Source organism: Mus musculus, chromosome 2 (assembly GCF_000001635.26).
Source record: "Mus musculus strain C57BL/6J chromosome 2, GRCm38.p6 C57BL/6J".
Lineage (NCBI taxonomy): Eukaryota > Metazoa > Chordata > Mammalia > Rodentia > Muridae > Mus > Mus musculus.
The window spans coordinates 166,111,011-166,132,538 of record NC_000068.7 but is presented as its reverse complement, the minus strand read 5'-3'; the positions used below and the strand labels follow the sequence as shown (position 1 = coordinate 166,132,538).

General features: G+C 51.9%; 1 protein-coding gene and 1 long non-coding RNA gene across 9 annotated transcripts in view; one reads left to right on the top strand and one right to left on the bottom strand.

The window, feature by feature from the left end:
- The window catches only part of Sulf2 (sulfatase 2), an 81,785-nt gene that overhangs the window by 23,145 nt on the left and 37,112 nt on the right, over window positions 1-21,528 (top strand). For all 8 annotated transcript variants that reach the window (NM_028072.5, NM_001252579.1, NM_001252578.1 and 5 more), the window contains one exon: window positions 15,428-15,667. In NM_028072.5, the coding sequence (NP_082348.2) occupies window positions 15,428-15,667 (240 nt within the window). The remainder of the gene's footprint in view (window positions 1-15,427; window positions 15,668-21,528) is intronic.
- Window positions 10,007-12,332, bottom strand: Gm52534. The gene is made up of 4 exons (XR_003953964.1): window positions 11,773-12,332; window positions 11,069-11,238; window positions 10,672-10,827; window positions 10,007-10,434 (listed from the first exon to the last, which is right to left on the bottom strand). It is a non-coding gene; the product is annotated as a predicted gene, 52534 (long non-coding RNA).

The following is a 21,528-nucleotide window of genomic DNA, read 5'->3' as shown; positions in this document are numbered from 1 at the left end:
TCCCCACACCCCCATAGAAACTCCAGGTGCCAGGCAGTTGTGTGGAGTTTGCATCTGAGTTCACACTTGGGGGCCTTGAGAATGTGGGTTCGTGGTGACCCTCAAGGGTAGGGATCTCCATCTTCCCAATGCAGACTGATTCCCCAATGCCTACAACCTAAGGAGCAGAGAGACTGTGCTCAGTTTGCTCTTGTCAACCATTTGCTCTCCCAAGCCACTGGGCCATGGCCTTGGCTGACAGCTAAGCCATCCCCTGTCCCTTCCCATCTGAGCAATGCCACGGCTTTTGCTCTTTCTGCTACAAGAAGCACTGGTAGGAGACGCCAAAACGGAGGCCACCAAAAGAGGCTTCAAGAGTCAATCTAATGCCCGGCGTGGTGGCGAATGCCTTTAATCCCAGCACTCGGGAGGCAGAGGCAGGCAGATTTCTGAGTTTGAGGCCAGCCTGGTCTACAAAGTGAGTTCCAGGACAGCCAGGACTGCAGAGAAACCCTGTCTCGAGAAAAAAAAAAAAAAAAAGAATCAATCTAGATCTGTTCTGGATCACCTGTGGGCATCTCCCAGTGAGCCCCATCTCTCCCTCTCCGTGTCTTCTCACCTTGAAGTCAACGTATGGGTTCCTCCCCAGCTGAGCCCCTCGTCCTTGCTGCCCCATGGGAACACTCGACCCTCTGTATCCTCAGTTCTCCATTTGCAGATTCAACCAAACACAGATCAAAACCAAAGAGTACGGATGGGCATTCCCACTAATCATTAGTCCCTGAGCAGTACCGTAAGACCTAGCTCCCTGTGTCACGGTCATCTAGAGCGAATAAGGGGGATACAGGCTATTAGCAAAGAGCACGGCAGTTAATACGGGAGCCTGAACATCATCAGGGCCTGATTCCCCAGCACCGAGGGACAACTGTGCAATCTGAGCCACAAATGCAAGTGACTAGAGATGTGGCTTAGTTGGTAGAGCACTTGCCTGGCATTTGCAAAGCCCTGCATTCTGTCTCCACCCAGCACTATAAACACCAGGCGACATGGAAGTGTGAGCCCAGCACTAGGGAGGTGGAGGCAAACAGATCAAAAGTACCTGACTACGCAGCTAGTGGGAGGCCAGCCTGGGCTACATGAGATCCAGAAATTAAAAAAAAAAAAATGTAAAATGAAATGAGTGCGGTAATATTTTGTTTAACCCAATATGCAATCACCTGAAGCGTGGTCAGCAGCGTGGATTCCTTAAGAATGCTTTGCCTTCCCTTCCCTTGCCCCCAAGAGCTGGCATGCCGTATCCCAGGCTGCACAGCCACATGGAGCTTGGGACCTTCATACGGCACAGTGTGCACGGTAATGCAGCTTCCTTCTGCAAGTTAGGTGCCCCTCCTAATCATCTCTCCTACTGTGCACTGTGAAAATCTGGAAGCGGGTGTCCCAGGTAGGGGAGAAGAGAATGTGCAAAGGCCCTGGGGCAGGATCAAAGAAGTAGATATGGCTGGAGCCTGGAAAGGGAGGTAAAACGGAGACCAGCGAAGGATGGGGTTGTGGTTGTTATTCCTGACCAGGTGGACGCTGTTGACCAGGTGAGGGGTGGGCCCTTTCCTGTCTGCTCTCTGAGGACAATGGAATATAGTTGGTGGCAATGACAGAGTGACTTACAGGGCAGATCTTTGCAACTTGAGTCTATGCTTTAACTACCCAAAAGCCAGCCTTGACCCAGTGGGTACTGATGACCCCAAGCTCAGGGAATTCTAAGTACAGAAACAATGGCCCAGAAGCAGGCAGGGCTCAGAGCTTTATCGACAGCTTGACATGCAGGGTGCTGATCTGCTCATGGGGAAGGAGGGATCTGTGGGGAGTCTGCATTGTGTGGCCTAGGAACACGGGTGATTTGTATGCAGCAGGGCCTGGCCTCTGGGCCCTTGGGCTCCCTTCCTGTGACTGCCAAGCTGTTGGCTCTGGTGGTCAGGACACCCAAAACAGCCCACATGGCTCCACGGTCCAGCAGCAAAGTTTAATGAGAATAGTAGGTGTTTGTTCTGCCAGGTGCTGGGGGCTGCTGGCAGGGTGGGGTGGGGGATACTGTGCTGGCAAAGGGATACAATATTGATAAACCACGAGCCATGTGGCCCCAGTGAAGGGGCAGAGGGATATTGGGTTGGGATTTTTGTTGTTGTCGTCGTCTTTGGTTTTGTTTTGAAATAAGGTCTTGCTATAGAGCAGAGGTTGGCCTCGAACTCAAGATCCTCCTTCCTCAGCCACTTGAGTGTTAGGGAGACAGGCATGAGCCGCCACATGCACCTTCAGTGTCATTCTTAGTGAAACAGGTCAGGAGGGAGTGTGTGGCCTCACTTGAGTTCCCGAGGGACCCCACTGCTATGCTGATGACATCAGGGACAAGAGCAGGAGCAGAGGGTCGAGATGTGTAAGGATGAAGGCTCAGAGCAAGCTGTGTATACCTGGATGCACGGATGCAGGACCTGACCCAGCATCAACTACATGCTGACTTTCAGGACAATGCCCTTGCTAAGCCCGAATCGCATCACAACATTGAAGCTGACTCTTATCAAAACCAGTGTAAGCAAACAAATCAGGAACCCATGGATGAAATAAAGAGGGGAGAGAGAATGAACCATGGCTGACTGTAAGTAGATACATTCATCCCTCTCTCCATCTTACCAATGGAGAAAGTGAGGCACAGAGGTGTTAAACTACATGTCCAGGTTGAAACAGGATTTGAACCTAGAACCATGACCTTCGTCACTGCTGTGCTCAGCCCATTTCTGGGATGGATGATGGCCTATCTAGAGAGTGTCCATGTTGATGCTTCACTGTCGCAAGTACTGTCATCAGCAGAATCTGCATATGTGCGTCATTGCTCACGAGAGTGAGTATTCTGAAATGTAAATTTCAGGGAGCCAGTCATTCGAGACAAGGACTTGCATATTCTGTGCTGTGACAGCTCCTGCCCACATCCCTGGGTGACAGAGATTGGTGCCCACCAACCGTTACCTCCTCGAGTGTCTTGTTGTGTCCTAAGCAAACAAAACTGAGCCTCTGTGAGGAGGGTGGGACGGGAAGTAGGTAGTTGGGGGCCTGACTGGCTTTTTATAAACCAGACAGACCCAGATCAATAATGCATGCGCCCAAAAAGCCCGGCACATTATCTCACAGTTGGCCACCACTGGCAAACCGAGGGTGGTCCTGAAAAATTCATCGGCTGCTATTTTCTGCTTGTCTGTGAGGCAGCTCCAGAGGGCCTCTGGCTGGAGGCCTCTCAACAGAGCTAATCTTGGGTTTCCTTCCAGTCCCAGGTGGGGACAGCTGTCCACACTCATCAGGACCCAGTGAGAAGGGCTCAATCTATCTCATGGTTGTTGGTTGTGGTCGTCTTGCCTTTTCGTTGCACCTGCAGTTCCCTGGTTGTCATTTGGAATCGTTGGGTGCTGGGTTCCCAGAGCACTAGTGACTGAGCACCTGGGTTGTCTGTCCACTTGCAGAGAGTGAGGACATCTCTAAAAATACACAGGAACACTAGCAGAACAGCAGCATGGGCTTATGTGTGACACCACAGTCCTGTCACAACGCTGCGCTGTGCCCAGGGAAGCCAAGGAAATGCTGGGTTCTGCCAGCACTGACCAAGTTAAGTGGATGCAGGCCAACTTCAGGGCATCTCCAGAGCTCAGCTGGCTTCTGAGAGAGCCCAGGGAGAGTCACACATAGCCTGGAGCAGATCTATTAGATAGGATTGTTCCATCATAAGTGTTAAAGGTCAGCTATGTGGCACTGTCAGATGGGCCATTAAGGTGGTGTGGGGACAGGTATCTCATCAGCTATGACAGCTCATGAATGAACCCAGGCATGGTTGTATATGTCTGTCACCCCAGCACTCAGGAGGTAGAGGCAAGAGGATCACAAGTTCCAGGCCAACCTGGAAGATAATGAGACTGTCTCAAAAAGAAAACAAAATCAGACAAGCATAGGTCTCGCCTCTCCTGGTTACAAGTGACTTCTTGTAACTCAGCCCAAGCAATGCTGGATGAACTGGAACCAGCAACTTACTGGGGATTGAAATGAGAAGTTCAAGCGTACTTGGAGTTTCAGGTGCGTTTAGATCCTTCTGCTCACCGGGGACCAAGCCCGAGTCCGCATCCGACCAAGAGGCACCATCCCAGCTTCCGTGTGTCTCGCCGTCCCCGGGTCTGTCTCTCTGTCTCTCCATCCTCGCTTCAGGCCGGGGCCCAGCCCGAGAGACATTGGCCCGGCCCGTGCATCCTCCCTGCCTACCCCGCTGTCTCTGTCTCCCTCCCTCTGTCCCAAGGCCTCCTCCAGATGTCACCGGTCTCTGTGTGACCTCATCTCTACCTTCTTCCAAGCTGGCTCTGCCTTCAGACAGCTTGCTAAGCACTTCTGTATAAAGGCCAGTGCAGCCAGCAGGGCCATTAGACAGCCCAGAAATCTCTAGCCTGGGATTGAGGTGAGCTGGGCAGGTTTCCCTCAAGGGAAACTGGACATTGGCTCTGGAGGACACAAGCAGCCGGGACTGTTAAGTTAGGGGGTGTTCAGCGTTTCCCCACACATCTGCTGCAGGATGATGAACCATGCGACCCTCACTTGCTCCGTCATCCTCATTCACTGAGCACTTGTTCTTAGAGAAGGGTAACTAGCAACAAAGTAACAAACTAGACAGAATCTTGACTGATGTGCAAAGAGCAACAAAGTAACAGAATCTTTACTGCAGCGCTGGGCGTCTAGCACAGCTGTGTGTCAATAACCAAGACAAAACACACAAACTAAAAGCTGGGCAGTGGCGGTCCACACCTGTAATCCCAGCACTTGCAGACGGAGGCAGGAAGATCTCTGCGTTCCGAGATAGCCTGGGCTACAGAGTCACTTCTAGGACCGCCTGAGCTACACAGAGAAACCCTGTCTCGGAAAATCAAAACAAGAAGAAGGAGGAGGAGGAGAGGAAAAAAAAAACTGCATATGACAGGGAAGGTGGTGAGAAAGGATCAGAAGTCAAGCAAAGAGGGAAGGGAGTTGTGGGGGTGGGGAGGTCGTGTGAAACTTTATCCATAATGATCTCATTGATAAAGGGGACACAGGATCAAGAAAGGCCAGGGAACTTATTAACAGGAATTCTAGGAAGCACATTCAAGCAGCAGTAATAGTTGGTGCAAAGGGCCAGAGGCATGCAGGCTGACAGAGTGGCAGCACTGTGACCCAGGGCACAGAAAATGGGAAGTCTGAGGCGTGCTGATGGTGATGTTCATCATGTGAGGGCTTGAGGCTGAACCAGGGAGAGGACTTGACTTTCTGGGGAGGGTGGATGTCAGGCATACATGGGTCAGAGAAGGGAAACAGTCTGACTTCCATTTCACTAGGTGGAGAAGAGGCTGACTGTACAGTGAGGCAGGTGCGGAGTCTACAGCTGTCCAGGCACAAGAGGAGCCCAGCCAGTGCTCTATTGCAGTGGTGCAGGCTCAGAGGCAAAGCTGGAAAGATGGGCAGATAGGTCACAAGTAAGACCTGTGGAGAACATCTCCAGGGACTGCAAAGCTGTGGGGGAAAGGTGATGGGGTTGCTCAGTGCCCCCAAGGGAGGAGCCACTCCACAGACAGCCATGGTGGAGTCTGAAGCTGAGGGTGAGCCTTGATTTCTGAGGTTCAGGCATGTAGTGGGGACAGTGGGACAAGGTACAGCTCCTAGGCTTTGTGCACCTTACTGGGTACACTTACTGGACACTGAGGCCTTCAGGACCCCAGCTCTGACGTCCACATCCTGCGCAAAGCAGACCCGGGAAAGGAGAACCCGGCAGCCCCATTTTCCACGTTCCATCTGGCAGATGAGGAGACTACACTCCCCTGCTGACCGGTAACCAAGGGATGGGTTGGAAACCCTCGGCTCTCACGGGGGCCAGATGGCAGGCAGCTAGGGAGATGCACCCAGATTCCAGGCAGCAGTTCAGGGCAGCTTCATCCACCGACATCCATTCTGAACATTCCAGCTGCCACTCACCAGCGAAATGAAGGCGTGTGGATGCAGGTTATCTCAGGAGTGGCCCATCCTGGGTTCAAACTGCCAAGTGCATTCCTGCGAGGGTTTTCTAGTTTTATTCGTCGACAAGGGTGTTGAGGGGCAGGTTCGTCTGAATTCTAGAAAGTGTGTCAGAATTAGGCTTGGCTGCTTGGGAAAATGAAACCTAGCATTGCTTCTTCGACACATAAAAATGTCTGGGGCCGGTGGTCCAGAATTGGAGTGGTAGTGTCAAGATGTCTCTAGCTTTCTACTCTGTCATCCCTTCTGTGTCACATCTGTCCTCGAGGCCACCTTGTGCTTCAGAACTGCCACGTACTTGGCAACAGGAAGCAAAGGTCAAAGGGCAAAAAAGGGATAAAACAGTAAATGAAGAGCAGCCCCTGAGGACCACGCCCCAGCAGTCACGTGGGATGTGGGCATTCTTACATAGTCACGTGATCTTGGGTTTGGCCAAGTCACAGAGGGTTTAGCGTCTTTGCTAGGGGTGAACGGGCTTGAAGAAAGCATACAGGGAGGCTGCTGTGCCCTCAGGTTAGTTACTGGAACCCGGATGCAGAGCCACCCGACACTGTCATACCCTCTGCCCACACACAGAGAGGAAGGAGGGGGAATTCAGATACAAGCCTCAATTTCCTTCTCTGATCTTCTGCCAGGACCTCCTGTGAGCCAAAACCAGTGGGTGCAGGAGTTTGTTGGTGCTGGCCACTCTCTGAGGATAAGGGTGCTGAGGTCAAATGTGATTGCTGGTGTCATACTTACTAGTCACAAGAGGGTCGGTTGTGGGCTAGGTGCACTGTGAGACAGAAGCGGGACCCACTGAGAAGGAAGCAAGGGAAGCAGGTGTTGGTGGGCAGAAAAGGATAAAACAGCCACAACAGGGTACACAAGGGACCTGGTGGGGACAGGACCTCTAGCACTGAGTGGTGTGGTGGGATCTGTGCTCTGGGGGCAGGGCGGCAGATGCAGAGCCCTGTAGTAGGCACAGTCTCTTCAGGATCTTGGAGATGTCGCCCAGGCTCAGGAAGAAGGGTAGATGGCAGGGAGATGTAGGGACCCAGGCGAGCCTAACTGTGAGTAGGGAGGGGCTGGCTTGAGGATGAGGGTGTGAGGCAGGGAGACCAGCTGGGGATGGGGGCGGGGGGGGGGGGGGGCTGGTGCTCCTGAGCAGGCAGCTGAGGGAGAACAGCAGTGGACCCCAGCTCTCCAACTGGGTAGGCAGTGCATTGTGCCAGGCAGATGGTGCAGAACCAATCACAGTGTCTTAGCTAGGCTTATCTCTCACTGTGCTAATAAAACACTATGACCGAACCCAACTTGGAGAGGGGAAAGTTTACCTCATCTTACAGTTTGTAGTTCATCATCCCTGGGAGCTGGGGCAGGAACTGGAGCAGAGGTCATGGAGAACCACACTTACTGGCTTGTTCCCATGGCTTGCCCAGCCTGGAGCCTTATAGGAATCAGGACCACCACCTAAGAATGGTACCACCCACAGCGGGCTGGGCCCTCCCATATTAATCATCAATCAATAAAATGCCCCACAGGCTTGCCTACAGGCCAATCTGGTGAGGGCACTTTCTCAATTGATGTACCATCTTTCCAATTAACCCCAACTTGTGTCAGTTGACAAAAAAACCAGCCAGCCACAGATAGGATGCAGGCTTTGCTTTGCAGGTGTCTCTTTTAGTGACTGGGTAACTGGCTCTGTGACATTCCCCAAAACCTGGGCCAACACCAACAATCCCTATGTCCTTAAATACTTACCTGGTGTGGCAAGATTGCTGTGTGTGCAATCTTGAGCAGGCCCTCCCTCAGAGAGTGGGGACCAATCGTTCAGAGTTCCCCCTTTGATACCCTGCCACTGAGAGAGAACATTGGGCTTTTCTCCCAGAAGCCTCCACAGCAGAGCCAACAGATGACAAAGGAGAGATCGACAGAATACCTGTGAAGTTTCATCCCAGAATTCAGCAGCTGAGTTTAGTGTGGCCTCCTGGCATCTCTCTGCCTGATTGACTTGGGGGTTTGTAGCACCAGCTTGACTTTGGAGTTCCCCAGAGTGAGAAGGGTTCCCCTTGACACCATCAACCAGGAAACCATACCTGAGATCTTGCAATATTCACCTGGCCTCTGAGAACCTGGAGCTGACAGCATCTAGTGCACCATGAACCTCTCAGCTCTTGCCCAGATGTTGCTTCTGGCTGCCGCTGCTTTAACCACCCCCACCACCACCCCCCAGGCCTCCCTCTCACTCCCTGCCAGGGACAGAGCTATTCTGAAACATCTCATCTCCCAAAGTGACTGTTAAGCAGATGTTTCTCCGGTAACGTGGCCTATAGGAGGGTCCCCTTTCAATGTAGACATTCTGGAGACACTCAACACTAGGTGAGGGCTGCCACGTGACCATCACAAGCAATGTGACCTCAGGATGGAGGGCTTCTTGCTCTTGGCCTGAGCTTATGGCCTCTTGTCCCATCTGCATACTGGGGTCTTTGACTGCTGCAGAATGGTCCCTCCTGCATCTGCTTATTGGTACCTTTCGGCAGAAGTAGAACCAGTCAGGCGGTAGGTGCATGCTCTGGTCTTTCTATCCGCTGCCAGCCCTGTTCCAGGCCATGGCTGCACAGGGAATGTCGGGTGGGTGGCTGGGTGGTCCTGGGGGAGGGGGGTCTATCAGTTCCCATGGGCCCATCAAGAAAGTTAGCCATTCATTCAATTTTCTCACCACTCCAGCAGTGTCTCCTGGCTGAGGTGGTGCTGGGTTTTGAACATGCTGGGCTCAGTGCTCCATCACTACACCACATCGCTAGCTCTGCATTGGTCGATTGGTTGGCTTGGTTTTGAAACAAAGTCTCGTGAACTTGCCGTGCAACTAAGGATGGCTGAACTCCTGATCTTCCTACCTCCACCCCCATCACGAACACTCCTAACACCACCACCACAACCACTACCGGCACCACCCTCACACATTCGAGCACACACACACACACACACACACACACACACACACGCATATGCACATACACACACACACACACAATCGCCGAGATTACAGGCACATGTCACCACCTCTGTCTTTTTTATGTGGTACTGGGAATGGAGCTCAGATCCTCACGCTGGCGTGGCTGGCGCTTTACCCACTGAGCCACCACGGCAGCCCCTGGAACCCTGATCAACTCACTGTAGTCCTCTTCATGATTGGAAGGAAACATTTCCAGTTAAGGGTATTAATGTATTCACCTTCATTCCCACATGGCCGCCCAGCCACAGTGCTTAGCACTTGTTACAGAGGCAAGAGCCCACAGTGTCCAAAAGTCAAGTGCTCTAGAAGCCTCTATGACATCCCAGGAAAACGTCCTGTTTTTCCAAATACCGGTTGGGAGCCAGGTTCCTCTGACACTAAGAAGACATGACTAAGACTCTGGTGGTCTGACTGTGGCCTTCAACTGTGACTGCCCTGTGTTATTCACAAGCGCCTCCGTCTCCACAGAGAGGCCTGGGTCCTTGCCCAAAGGCTCTCACTGGAACAGCCTGTGCTGGGTTATCTGTGCCTAAGATAAAAGCAGAGAGGGAAGGCCATGGGCATTCCCAGGAGGCCAGGGGCCACACCCACTGACAGCCTGTGTGCTCAGTCCTCTGAAACAGCTCTTGGAAACTTTGAAGGAACTCAAAGCGAAGATAACCCTTCCTCCCGAGTCATGGAGATAAGTGAAGGATACAGTGATCTTCAGGCCACCCAGCAGGAGCCTCCAAGGAGATACTGTTTGGAAAAACCTGAATGTTATGAAGGTTGGAGCTATGGCAGCTGGTCCTGAGACAGGGACGTGCCTGGCACGTTTCCACTGTGGCTAGAAGGCTAGCCCAAGAGGGAAAGGTGGGATTATCAGGACAATACTTTCCAGGTCCTTTACGGTTCTATCAGCCAAAGGTGGATGCCTTAGTTACCGTTTCTATCACTGCAACAAAACACCAAGACTGAAAAGCAAGCTGGGGGGAAAGGGTTTATTCAGCTTACACTTTCACATTGTTGTTCATCACCAAAAGAAGTCAGGACAGGAACCTGGTGGCAGGAGCTGATGCAGAGGCCATGGGGTGGTGCTGCTCCTCATGGCTTGCTCAGCCTGCTTTCTTATAGAACTCAGGACCACCAGCCCAGGGATGGCTCCACCCACAGTGACCTCCCCCCCCCCCCACACACACACACTGATCACTCATTGAGAAAATGCCTGACAGCTCGATCTCATGGAGGCATTTCCTCAGCTGAGGCGCCTTCCTCTCTGCCTCTAGCTTGTGCCAAGTTGATGCAAAACCAGCCAGTACAGTGGACTTTGCCTTTTGCTCTGGGTGAAGCAGGTGTTCAGGGAGAGTGCCAGAAGGATTGTGACGACATTGCTTAATTTGTTAGAAATTGCTCTCCGTCTGTGGAGGGAAGAGCAGCACAGAAGGTGACGTAAGCGTCTACTGCAGTAGTCCAGGCAAGAGCTGGGGTGCTCACATGCAGATTAGCGTCAAGACTCTGAGGTTACTAACTCGGGTTGTGTTTGTCCCCCATAACAATCTACCTCCCACCACTTTCCCAAGGAGGCCCCACCCTCAAAGACTCTGTTTCCCCACAATGTAAAACAAGCAAGCATAGGCCGGCATCGTCTTAGATACCTGTCCAAAGAGCCTCGGGAGTCGATTGCACGGAGGTGGTGTACACCCCACCCCAACCCTGGGTAGCAAGTCTCTGGAGAAGGGATCAGTCAAGAGTTGCTTCAGCACCAAGGATGGCAAAAGTCGTTCATGTTTTCAATCCTCAGAGCCCCTGGGCTGGAAAGATGGCTCAGTTGTTAAAAGTGCTCATAGCACAGGCCTGAAGACCCGAGCTCCATCCCCAATGCCCACAGAAAAGCCAGGAAGTGCTGGAGAGGCAGAGGCCCACTGGCCCCCTAGTCTTCTCACACTGGCAAGCCCTGGGTTCCATCAGAGACCCCATCTCAAAGGACAAGTTAGGAAGCAGCTAAGGACACCCAAATGTAAGCTGATGGCTTTCCTATACAGGTAGACCCACCTGTACGCATATCCACATGTGTATAAAAGGAAGGAAGTCATTCTGCAGTATCTGCTAAGTCCCCGTAGATGGCTGGTGCCTACTCAGGTCTTTACAGGAGCAAATGAAACTGGGGCTCGGTGCAGATTTCTTGTCTAGAATGTTCAAAGGCCCGCGTTCAATCAACTACTCTGTAAAAATAAACACAAGCTAATTCAGCATGGTGGTGCCAGAGACAGACAATCTCACATGCTAGATCAACAAACACAGACTTTTAGTGTGTGTGTGTGTGTGTGTGTGTGTGTGTGTGTGTGTGTGTGTGTGCGCGCGCGCACGCGAACTTGCTTCATAGCTGAGGGTGGTATTTGATCCTCCTGCCTCCGCCTCTCAATGCTGAGATTACAGGCAGATGCCCAGAGGACAAACAGGGCTTTTCCAATGCTTAGTACTCCACCGACGGATCTCCAGCCCAGCCCAGTAGTAAACCTCGGCTCTACTGCCTGCAAATTCATTGTACAATGCATCAAAAAATAGGCAGTGAGAGTGTTCCATAATGTTACTTCCGTGGATCAGAGAGTGAAGGGTTTCATCAGATAAAGGCCCACCCAGCCAGCCAGCCAGGGAGATAGCTCAGTTGGTCAAGTACCTACCATACAGCATGGGGGTGGAACCTCAGATCCCCAACACCCGAGTGAAAAATGCGTATGTGGCACACTTATGCCTACCTGTAACCCTGGTTCAGGAGGAGGGAATTGGGGGAGGGGAGCAGAGACAACAGACTCTGCATTGCTCAGTGGTCATCAGTTTTGGCCAGTCAGTGGGCTCTGAGTTCAATGAAAGGTCCAGTCTGAAATGGTAAGGTGGGGAGCAATTGAAGGAAACACCAGCCATTCATCTCAGGCTTCCACATGCCTAAGTGCCCACACATGCATGCGTACACACACACACACGTGCACACACACATACACACACAAATCACACAAGTAGTGTGCTAAGCACCCCTATGTAGAATTCACAAGAAGAATGAGCAGTTAGTGATTGTAGGGATATTTGACAGTCAGGGGGTTGGGGTCCTGAAGTTTAAGTCCCACTGTGAAGGAGGGGAGACTGCCCATCAGAATCACACCAAGAGATGTCAGGCTAACCTCACCCTGGCCCTGTGTTGTGGCAAGGTTTGGTCAAGGAAGAAACCAAGCCTGTTTTTGTCTATATGTCCCCAGATTTGTGTTGGACGACCTAAGTTTGGGTTGGCTGGCCGCTTCACAGGAAACATGAAAGCTGGCCCCTTTCCCTGTGTGTGGCTATGTCTTCCTGGCCAAGGGCCATTAGTCCTGGGAGCCCTTAGGTTGTGTGTTTTCACATTACAGAAGTGGGTTCTACAGCCTGATGTTGGGGCCTTTTCAATAAAGTAGATCACTGTCTGCAAAGGAGGCACAATGTTCAGTGCTTTTCCATGCAACCCCAGCTGTCATTCTTTCCCCAGAACCATACTCCTGAGACTTGCCTGCCGTAGCTCTTCCCCAGTAGGAGCTGCCAGGCAGGGAGAGGGCATGGTGCTGCCAAGAGAAAAGATGGAACCCTGAGCTTTCAGCCCCAAAACATAAGAGACGGCCCCAAAGCCTATCGGTTTTCCATCAATGAAGATTTCTGGGGTTCTTTCCTGAGCTTCCAGAAGGGGTCTGATGGTTAATGGAACCAGCTCGGGTCCCCAGAGGCTGGGCACCTGCAGACAGCTGTTCTGTTCTCTCTCTGGAGGTCTGTGAACCATGGAGGGCCTCTTCCACCCATAGCACAAGGGATCCATGTAAGGAAAATAATGGAGGAGAAAAATACTATGAGGTGGGCCCCAGAGCAGCAGAACTACAGACGGGGGCAGGTAGGATGGATGGAGGGAGGGTGGGAGACAGCCACGTAGGGCTACAAGCCCAAACCAAGGAAGATAGATGTATGGAACAGTGGGCCAGGGAAGAGAACACATAGCCAGGATGGTGCCTCTGGGAACCTTTGGAAGAGCTGGTGTGTGTGTGTGTGTGTGTGCTGCATGGGTGCTGGGAACCATATTCACACAGAGAGAAAAGCGGGACTGGGGTTGTTAGTGAGTTTGAGGACAAAGTGGAGGTCCTGTGGCTGTGTAATGGTTAGAGGGGTGTTACAGTGGGAGGGTGCTGACTACACCCCTGGGTGTGTCACCCAAGTGAGAAATAGACCTAGCCCTTGGGAGAGGAGCTATTGCCTGCCCAAAAGGAGTTGGCAAGGTCTGATGGTCTATGAATGCAGAAAGCAGTGGACTGGCTCACCGGATGGTACAGCATTTCAAATGCCGGCCCCAGGAATAGCCAGGCGTTGTCTGAATAGCTGAAGGGAAGAGAAGCTTGACTCTGATGTGGCCCACCAGGTATCAGTAGAGAGGCAGGTGGCATCAAGGGTGGAAAATTCTGGCTTGCATCATGGTGTTTGCCAGACTCTAGGATTCTGTCCCCTCCCCAGTTCTAATCACAACCCCACTCCTAACACCACCAGACAGAACCACACTATAGTAACCGGTCCTTCCTACCCCCAGGAGAAGCTGACACTTGCTTCAAGTAGAGGAAGCCAGTTAGGATCACCGGCCCTCACCACTCCATGAACTGTCCCTGTGTGTGAACAGGCATGGACATCACATTCCCCTGGAGCCACCCAAAGGGGCACCTCTGGGAATTGGAGGCACCTCACAGCACCCCATCAATGTCATAATAAGAGAATACGTCTGAGCTGGGCGTGGTGGCGCACGCCTTTAATCCCAGCACTTGGGAGGCAGAGGCAGGCAGATTTCTGAGTTCGAGGCCAGCCTGGTCTACACAGTGAGTTCCAGGACACCCAGGGCTATACAGAGAAACTCTGTCTCAAAAAACAAAAAAAAAAACAAAAAAAGAGAATACGTCTGTCCCCAAGGGGCCCAAGAGTCATTCAAAGGCACAGGGATGCTCAGCTTCCCCAGGACACCATCACCAGGCCTTGGTGAAGGTGACAGTCACTGCCCTGCTTCTGCTGTGGATAAGCCTGGGTCTGAGCTCTTCATCTGCCACCTTCCCCACTGTGTGGCCCCATCCATCACCAAGTGCCCCAGCCGCGCTTCCCATTCAGAAAAGGACACTTGGAAAAATAACTTTGCATGTCGTGTATATAGAGCAATTGACCCACGTGTTAGTAATTAGAACAATTGTGAGCATTGCTCTCCACCCCAGGGACAACCCAGTGGTCCCAAAGCTCAGACCAATTAGCGGGCTGTAACACAGAGACTTCCAGGCAGGGCCTGTTGGATACATGTGATCTAGGAGGTAACGCTGACATCCACTGCAGACTATGCTGTGGTATGGTGCTCAGCAAACCTCAGAGAACCCAATATGTTCAAGCTAAAAGTCAGAGCTTAAAACCTTACCATGCACCGAGCGTGGCGGCTCACGCCTTTAATCCCAGCACTCAGGAGTTCGAGGCCAGCCTGACTTGGCTGGATATAGTGGCAGTCAAGGATGAACCCTCAATGCTTGGTGTGGGTAAAGGGCCTATCACAGTCATTTAGGGGGATCAGAAGCCCAGGAGCTGAAGGTCCAGCATATGGAGGGTCCTGAAGCTGTTTATATACAGCTCTGTTTTTTATGTCCAGGAGCTCTGTTTATGTACAAAACATGGTTTGAATCTAGACTCAAGGTACTTCAAAGTAGGTTTGTACCCAGTACAACTGTCTAGGGGGACTGAGACCAGGGCCTTTCTGGTTGGGTTGGCTTGGGAGCAGGGTCTGGCCCATGCAAGCCCATGGATTTCCTAAGGATCTGGGGAGTCCAGGAGATGGAGAGCCCAGGATATAAAGGGTCTAGGAGCTAAAGAGGCACAAGAGCTGGAAGTCCAGGAGCTCTTAGGCAGATAGGTTAGCTTTAAGGGTAGCGAGATATAGACTTCAAATGCATACAGGAGGCACCCTAGATGAGGCTACAAGTGTAGAGAGACTGGCTGGGGCTTGGCTAGACTAGACTTCAGTTCAGTGGATAATTCTTGGGAAACTTCTAAACAAAACGAAACCTAATTCTATCTGCATTTGTGACTGCTTTAAAAAAATCTGTGTATATTAGCACTCTGAAGAAAAGACACCCTGTTTATGTACAAAATAGGGTTTGAGTCAGACTCAAGGTACTTCAAAGCAGGTTTGTACCCAACGCCACTGTCTAGTGGCACTGAGACCAGGGCCTTCCTGGTTGGGTTGTGGGTGAGGAGTATGGCCCATGTAAACCCTTGGATTTCCTAAGCTTGCCCACAGTTCCAGGCTCAGGATTGGAAGCCCCTTAAAGAGCTCCCCCGCCCCCCCCCAAGCAGGCCACATGACTCACCAGTACCCTCTGCTTGCAGGCTCCATGCAAGTGATGAACAAGACAAGGCGTATCATGGAGCAGGGCGGGGCGCACTTCATCAATGCCTTCGTGACTACACCAATGTGCTGTCCGTCTCGCTCCTCCATTCTCACCGGCAAGTACGTCCACAACCACAACACCTACACCAACAATGAGAATTGTTCCTCGCCCTCCTGGCAGGCCCAGCACGAGAGCCGCACCTTCGCCGTGTATCTCAACAGCACAGGCTACCGGACAGGTGAGGACCAGAGTAGGGCACTGTTGGGGCCTGCTCAAGGGACAGACAGGTGGCCTCTTGTGCCCTCAGCTTCCCTGGGTGCGACGTCCACACTGCACTGGTCCCCAAGATAACTCTGGGTTATGCCCAGAAAAGGTTTCACTTCCCAGTGAGGTTTCCAGTTTATTTCTATGCACACATAGTAGATGTGTCTGAAGAAGGTTCAGAAAACCACCTTTTCAAAGAAACTAGAGTTTTAAAAAAATGGAGAGTCCAGGGAGATTGTGAATTCTCTGACAGGGAGGTCACGAGATATTCCTTGCATGCATGAGTTTGAGGTTTCTGTGTTTAAAACTGATTTATTGACTGAGACCATCTGCATGAGAGAAGGTTCCAGAATGTTGAGGTTGGAATTAGAGAACGGACAGACATGGGGGACTCACCAGTTTATTGTGGGAGTAACCAAGATGACGAAGGGGTTGCCATGGTGAGAGAGACCTTTGACTGTGCTGTTATTTGTGTCAGGATGTCCTTGTTGCCTACTTGAGGGAGACACTGTGGCGAGTTCGAAAGGCCGCCCGCTAGGCTGGCACCTAAGGTCAAGCTGTAATCCCAGCCCAGCCACCTCGCCCTTGCCAAATCCTCCAGACTCAACTCATTGAACTTGCTTGAGTTTGAAAGAAAAAAAACAAGAATTCCCCACCTTGGCGAGCAGCCTGGGGCTGTTGTGAAACCAGATGATATGGCTCAGGCTCAGATGTCGCAAGCCCGTGACGCTACATTGTTTTGAGTGGGAGTGAGGAAGGGCCGGGCACCTCCTGTAGCTGATCTGCAGCCATCATCCATCAGGGCTGGGCAGGCTTTCAGATGCCCAGTGGGAGTGGGTGGGACTGTGTACTCCCTACATGCTCCTCCCACCACAGGATCATCCCCAGAACAGGTTCAGCTATAAAAACCAGCTCCCCTACATGGGCAGGTCATCATGGGAGTGGAGGTGCAGACCCCGATGGCTTGGGGTCCCCACAGAAAGCGCGTGTTAGAGGTCTCGTAGGCCAGTGCTTCAGATGGTTGGGAAGCCTGGAACGCTGTTGGGGTGGGGATAGGCAGGGACATAGCAAGGCGGCGGCTCCTATTGGAGGGTGCAGCTGCCATTCAGGGCTAGAAACTCCATCTTTAAAAACTGAATACTGTGGGCCAAAGATGTATCTATGGGCCGGTATGGCTCAAGCACCCTGAACAGCTCTGGCTGGAATGTTTATATGAAAACAGATGAATAGGGGCTGGAGAGATGGCTCAGTGGTTAAGAGCACCGTCTGCTCTTCCAGAGGTCCTGAGTTCAATTCCCAGCAACCACATGGTGGCTCACAACCACCTGTAATAGGATCTGATGCCCTCTTCTGGTGTGTCTGAAGACAGCGACAGTGTATGCACATACATAAAATAATAAATCCTTCAAAAAAAAAAAAGAAATTGTTTAAAAAAAAAAAAAAAAAGAAAACAGATGAATAGTGAGGCCCCCAAAGTGTTCATCAGGCCTGTCACCTGGAAAGCAGAAAGACCACTCCTCCCACAAAGACTCCTGGGAGAAACATGAAATGGAAAGTTTGTGTGGCATAATCAAAACAGAAAACAGAGGCCACGGGAACGCAGAGACATGGGGACAGTCCGTCAAACAAAAGGGGAAATTACTAATCCCAAAAACACTATGGGATTTATGATGGAGCGAAAGCCCATATCAGAGTCACATGGGAAACAGAAAGAAAGGAATGACCATCAAAGTAGACAGTCACCAAACCAGGTGCGCCATCCAGCTGCTGGGGAGGCTGATGCAGGAAGGTCATAATTCAGGGTTACTGGGGCTAAGCAGTGACACTGCATCTCAAAATGAAACATCCAACGTGGACTGAGGATGTAGCTCAGTGATGATACTTGTATGGCGTATGTTCATTTTTTACGGTACAAGCCCCAGGGACAAATCAGTACTCCAGCCTGGTTGTCGGTCAAACCCTATATCCATTTGAGCATCTAAGGAAGGTAACTGAGCTGAGTTTAAGTCTGGCAGAGGGAATGGGGGTACCTGCTGCTTATGGCTCTCATCTAAATTCATTGCTGTCTTGGTGGCCTTGATCCAAGAGCAGGTCTACAGATCAGGTTCTCGTTTCTCCTTACTTCCCATCGGTGAGAAACAAGATATGTGAGTGTGAGCACTCGTGGCTGCAAAAGAGCCTGGGATATGTAGTCTTTACGCTGGGTAGGTCTTTGTACCACTGAAAACAGATCCTGAAGGGGGAGACCCTCAGTCACAGCCACAGCTCTTAACTGTTCGTGTTTGTGACGCCCTTGAATCCAGAAGGTCAGCTGAGCTTAAAGGACAGATGCCAAAATTCACAGTGCAGGGGGATGTTAACAGAGCCGGTTTAAAAAAATGAAGCTACAGCTGGGCTTAGTAGTACAAGCCTGTAATCCCAGTTCCCAGGATGGAGTCCAGAGGGTCAGGAGTTCAAGGTCAACCTCTGCTATATATTTAGTTTGAGGATAGCCAGAAAGGGAGGAAGAAAGGGAGGGGTGGAGGGAGATGGGGTAGGAGAGAAAAGAAAAGAAAGCTACCTGGCCTGATACTGCATCCCTGCATTTCCCAACACTAAGGGATTCAAAAACAAAAATGGAACAAAAATCGGGATGGGAGAGATTGCACAGCAGGTGAGAGCACTGGCTTTTCTTCTAGGGACTGAGGTTCAGTTCCCTGCACCCACGTGTCGGCTGACAACCACCTGTAACTCCAGTTCTGGGGCATCTAACACCTTCTTCTGACCTCCTCAAGCCCCATGCACACGGATGGTACACATTCACACATGTGAGCAGAGCACTCATATATGTTACGTGATTAATTCATATTCATGGGAGAAGAAAATACAAAACACATTTTGAAAATAACTTACTTTCTGAGACAGAGCCTGCGTAGTCTTCCCCCAAGTCGTTGAGTGTCTAGGGCTGGTCTGGATCTTTTGATCCATCTGCCTCCACCTCCCAAATGCTGAGGTGACAGGGGTGAGTCCCCATGCCTGGTTTATCTGCTGCTGGAACCCAGGGCTTTCTGCATGCCCCAGGGCACTTTAGCAACTGTGTCCCAGCTGCAGCTGCAGCCCCAGCCCTAGATGTAACAAAGCTTTGGCTCTAACTGCAATGGGTTGACGTTTGAAGTGCATAAACTGTGCAGTCCCTGTTGAGAAGAGTGTAATTTGTGCCACAATCATCAGATTGGTGTAACATGATGTCCCTTCCCATTGGCGTCCTCCTTTTACAGGGATCTGAGGATGGCAGGGGGTGCAGGAGGTGTCTTTCCAAAGACTCCCTCTGGCCCTGTTGACAGTCAAGTCTCCACTGGGTTGTGTGTGTTACCTTGCAATCCTGTGTGACAGACATGCTTCACTGAGCCCAGACACCGACTTACTCTCTGTCCCGGGCCCGTGTCTTCTGATGCCACTTCAGTTACCTTGCATCCCGCCTCTCTTAAAAGATGACTATTCAGTCATCTCACACTGCGACTGCACAGCCCGTGTCTGCGAGGGACACACAAGAGCAAAAGCCAGAGGTGCTGGGTTTCAGTCGAATAAATACCCATTGGTTAGTGGAAGTTTCTGGATATGGCTCCCGTCCAATCCGAGACTGGTGTGTCTCCCTGCCCCCTCAACCCAGGTGAGCCACCAGCAGCCCTAGCTGCGCTGACAGAGAGAGCGCATGCGTGTTCCCAGCGCCCGATTCCCTGACAAGACACAGTGGGCTGTGGGGGAGTTGGAGTGCCAGTCTGATTTCCAAACACTCCTCCCTGGGGGGGTAAAGAGCCTTTTCCAGCACTTTCTACCAATTAGATGCCAGCTAAGGCCTTCTCTCTCCACCACCAGAGTCCAACCCCACGTGGTTACGTGCCTGCCAGGCTTCCGTAGAGATGGTAGTGCCCCTTCTGCACGCCGCCTACATGTTCTGGAATGTTCCTGGGGAGCTGAGAACAGGCCTTTCGTTAGAAGTTCAGGCTCTGCCAGGACTCCCCTGGGGGTGCTGTTTTTAGACTGTACCATGCACCCCACTTTCTTTCCGTTCCTCTCACATAGCTGGGAAAGGACACTGGCTGATGACTTAGATTCTGGTCATTCACTGCCTGTGGCCACCACACGGTAGCCTTGGTGTCCTGATACCTGCAGAGGCCCTCACATGGCCAGGCCTGGCACTGGGCACCCTGACAGTCGCTGCTACTGAAGGAAGGCATTGTGTGCATGTGTGTGTGCATATGACTTGTTTTGCGTCATGAGGATGCCTCCCGTATTACCTTCCCCCAGTGACCACCCCTCTCTCCTACCTCCTGTCCTGCCATGAGCCCCTTTAGACCATGTCCAGCTGCCCACCGACATCTCTCTTAGGGTCCCCATGTGTCAAACCTACCATGTCCAGTATGACCTCTTCATTTTGTCACCCCCTTCCTAGGGCTGTGCACAGGCTCCCCCATGGCACTTCCAACTTTCCATTCACTCAGGCCAAGCCCGTGAAACCGTGTTTGACATGTTTCCCTTCCTATCACAAGCAGTCCATCAACAGACCCCATCATTCTTCCTGAAGTATCCGCTGAGTCCCTCCATTGTCTTCCTGTCGGCCCGCTCCCCCACAGCACCCCCCTCCGCCAACCAGCCGCTCTGTTCCCACCCTAATCCTCAAGGTCCGCCCTTCCCCATCCCCCACCCCCACAGCAAACATTGCCATCCCATCAGAACCCCTGCTGCTCTTCAGCATATGCCCCACCCACTAGGGATGGAGACCCGCCCTCAAAGCTGACACAGGGTCCCCAGGAGCTGTCCCACTTGTCCAGCTTCTCTTGGCCTCCTCTGTCCCTGTTAGCTGTCCCTGCTAGCCACTCCACCCACAGGGATTCCTTCCTGTTGCTCCAACAGTGGGCCTGGCACACGCCTCCGGGCCTTGGCTCCTCCCTTCCTCTAAAGCAGCGATTCTCAACCTGTGGGTCGTGACCCCTCTGGGAGGGGACACCTAAGACCATCATAAAACACAGTAACATTATGATTTATAACAGCAATAAAATCACATCTATGGGGTAGTAGTGACAATATTTTTATGGTTGGGGGGTCACCACCATAAAAAAGGGTCACTGCATTAGGAAGGTTGAGAACCACAGCTCTGCATAATCTTCAAAACTCATGCAATGCTTGCACGTATTTCCTCAGATCTGTGTTCCTGTGTCCCCTCCTCAGTGGACCCTCTGTGAACACCCCAGTACCCCATCTTCTTACTCATTTTCTTTTCCTTCAAAGCCTGACACCACCCAGCAGGATCTGTCTGTTTATTCTGCAGTCCCTTGGGTTGTTAGCCTTCCCTGGCCTGTCTGTGCTCCCTGCCTTCCCCGGCCTGTGCTCCCTGCCCTGATTCTTGCTTCCTCTAACCCTTGTTCTGGCCCTTTCTCCCACATGGCTTCTTGACTGTCTGGCTTCTAAACTGCCAAGTCCCTCCTGCGTCTCCCAGGCCCAAGACAGCCTGGCCCACAGTAGATGCTTGAATAGGTTCACACAGCCTGGCCCACAGTAGGTGCTTGGTTGGGTTCACACAGCCTGGCCCACAGTAGGTGCTTGGTTGGGTTCACACAGCCTGGCCCACAGTAGGTGCTTGGTTGGGTTCACACAGCTTGGCCCACAGTAGGTCCTTGGTTGGGTTCACACAGCTTGGCCCACAGTAGGTGCTTGGATGGGTTCACACATCAGCCCCCATCACTTCCTCTCCCGGCATGGGCTGCTTCTCCGTTATCTCTCTGCTTACACAGGGGAGACTCCGGCTGTCCTGGATGCTTTTCTGGACCCTGGTGCAGCTGTCCCCACCTTCACAAT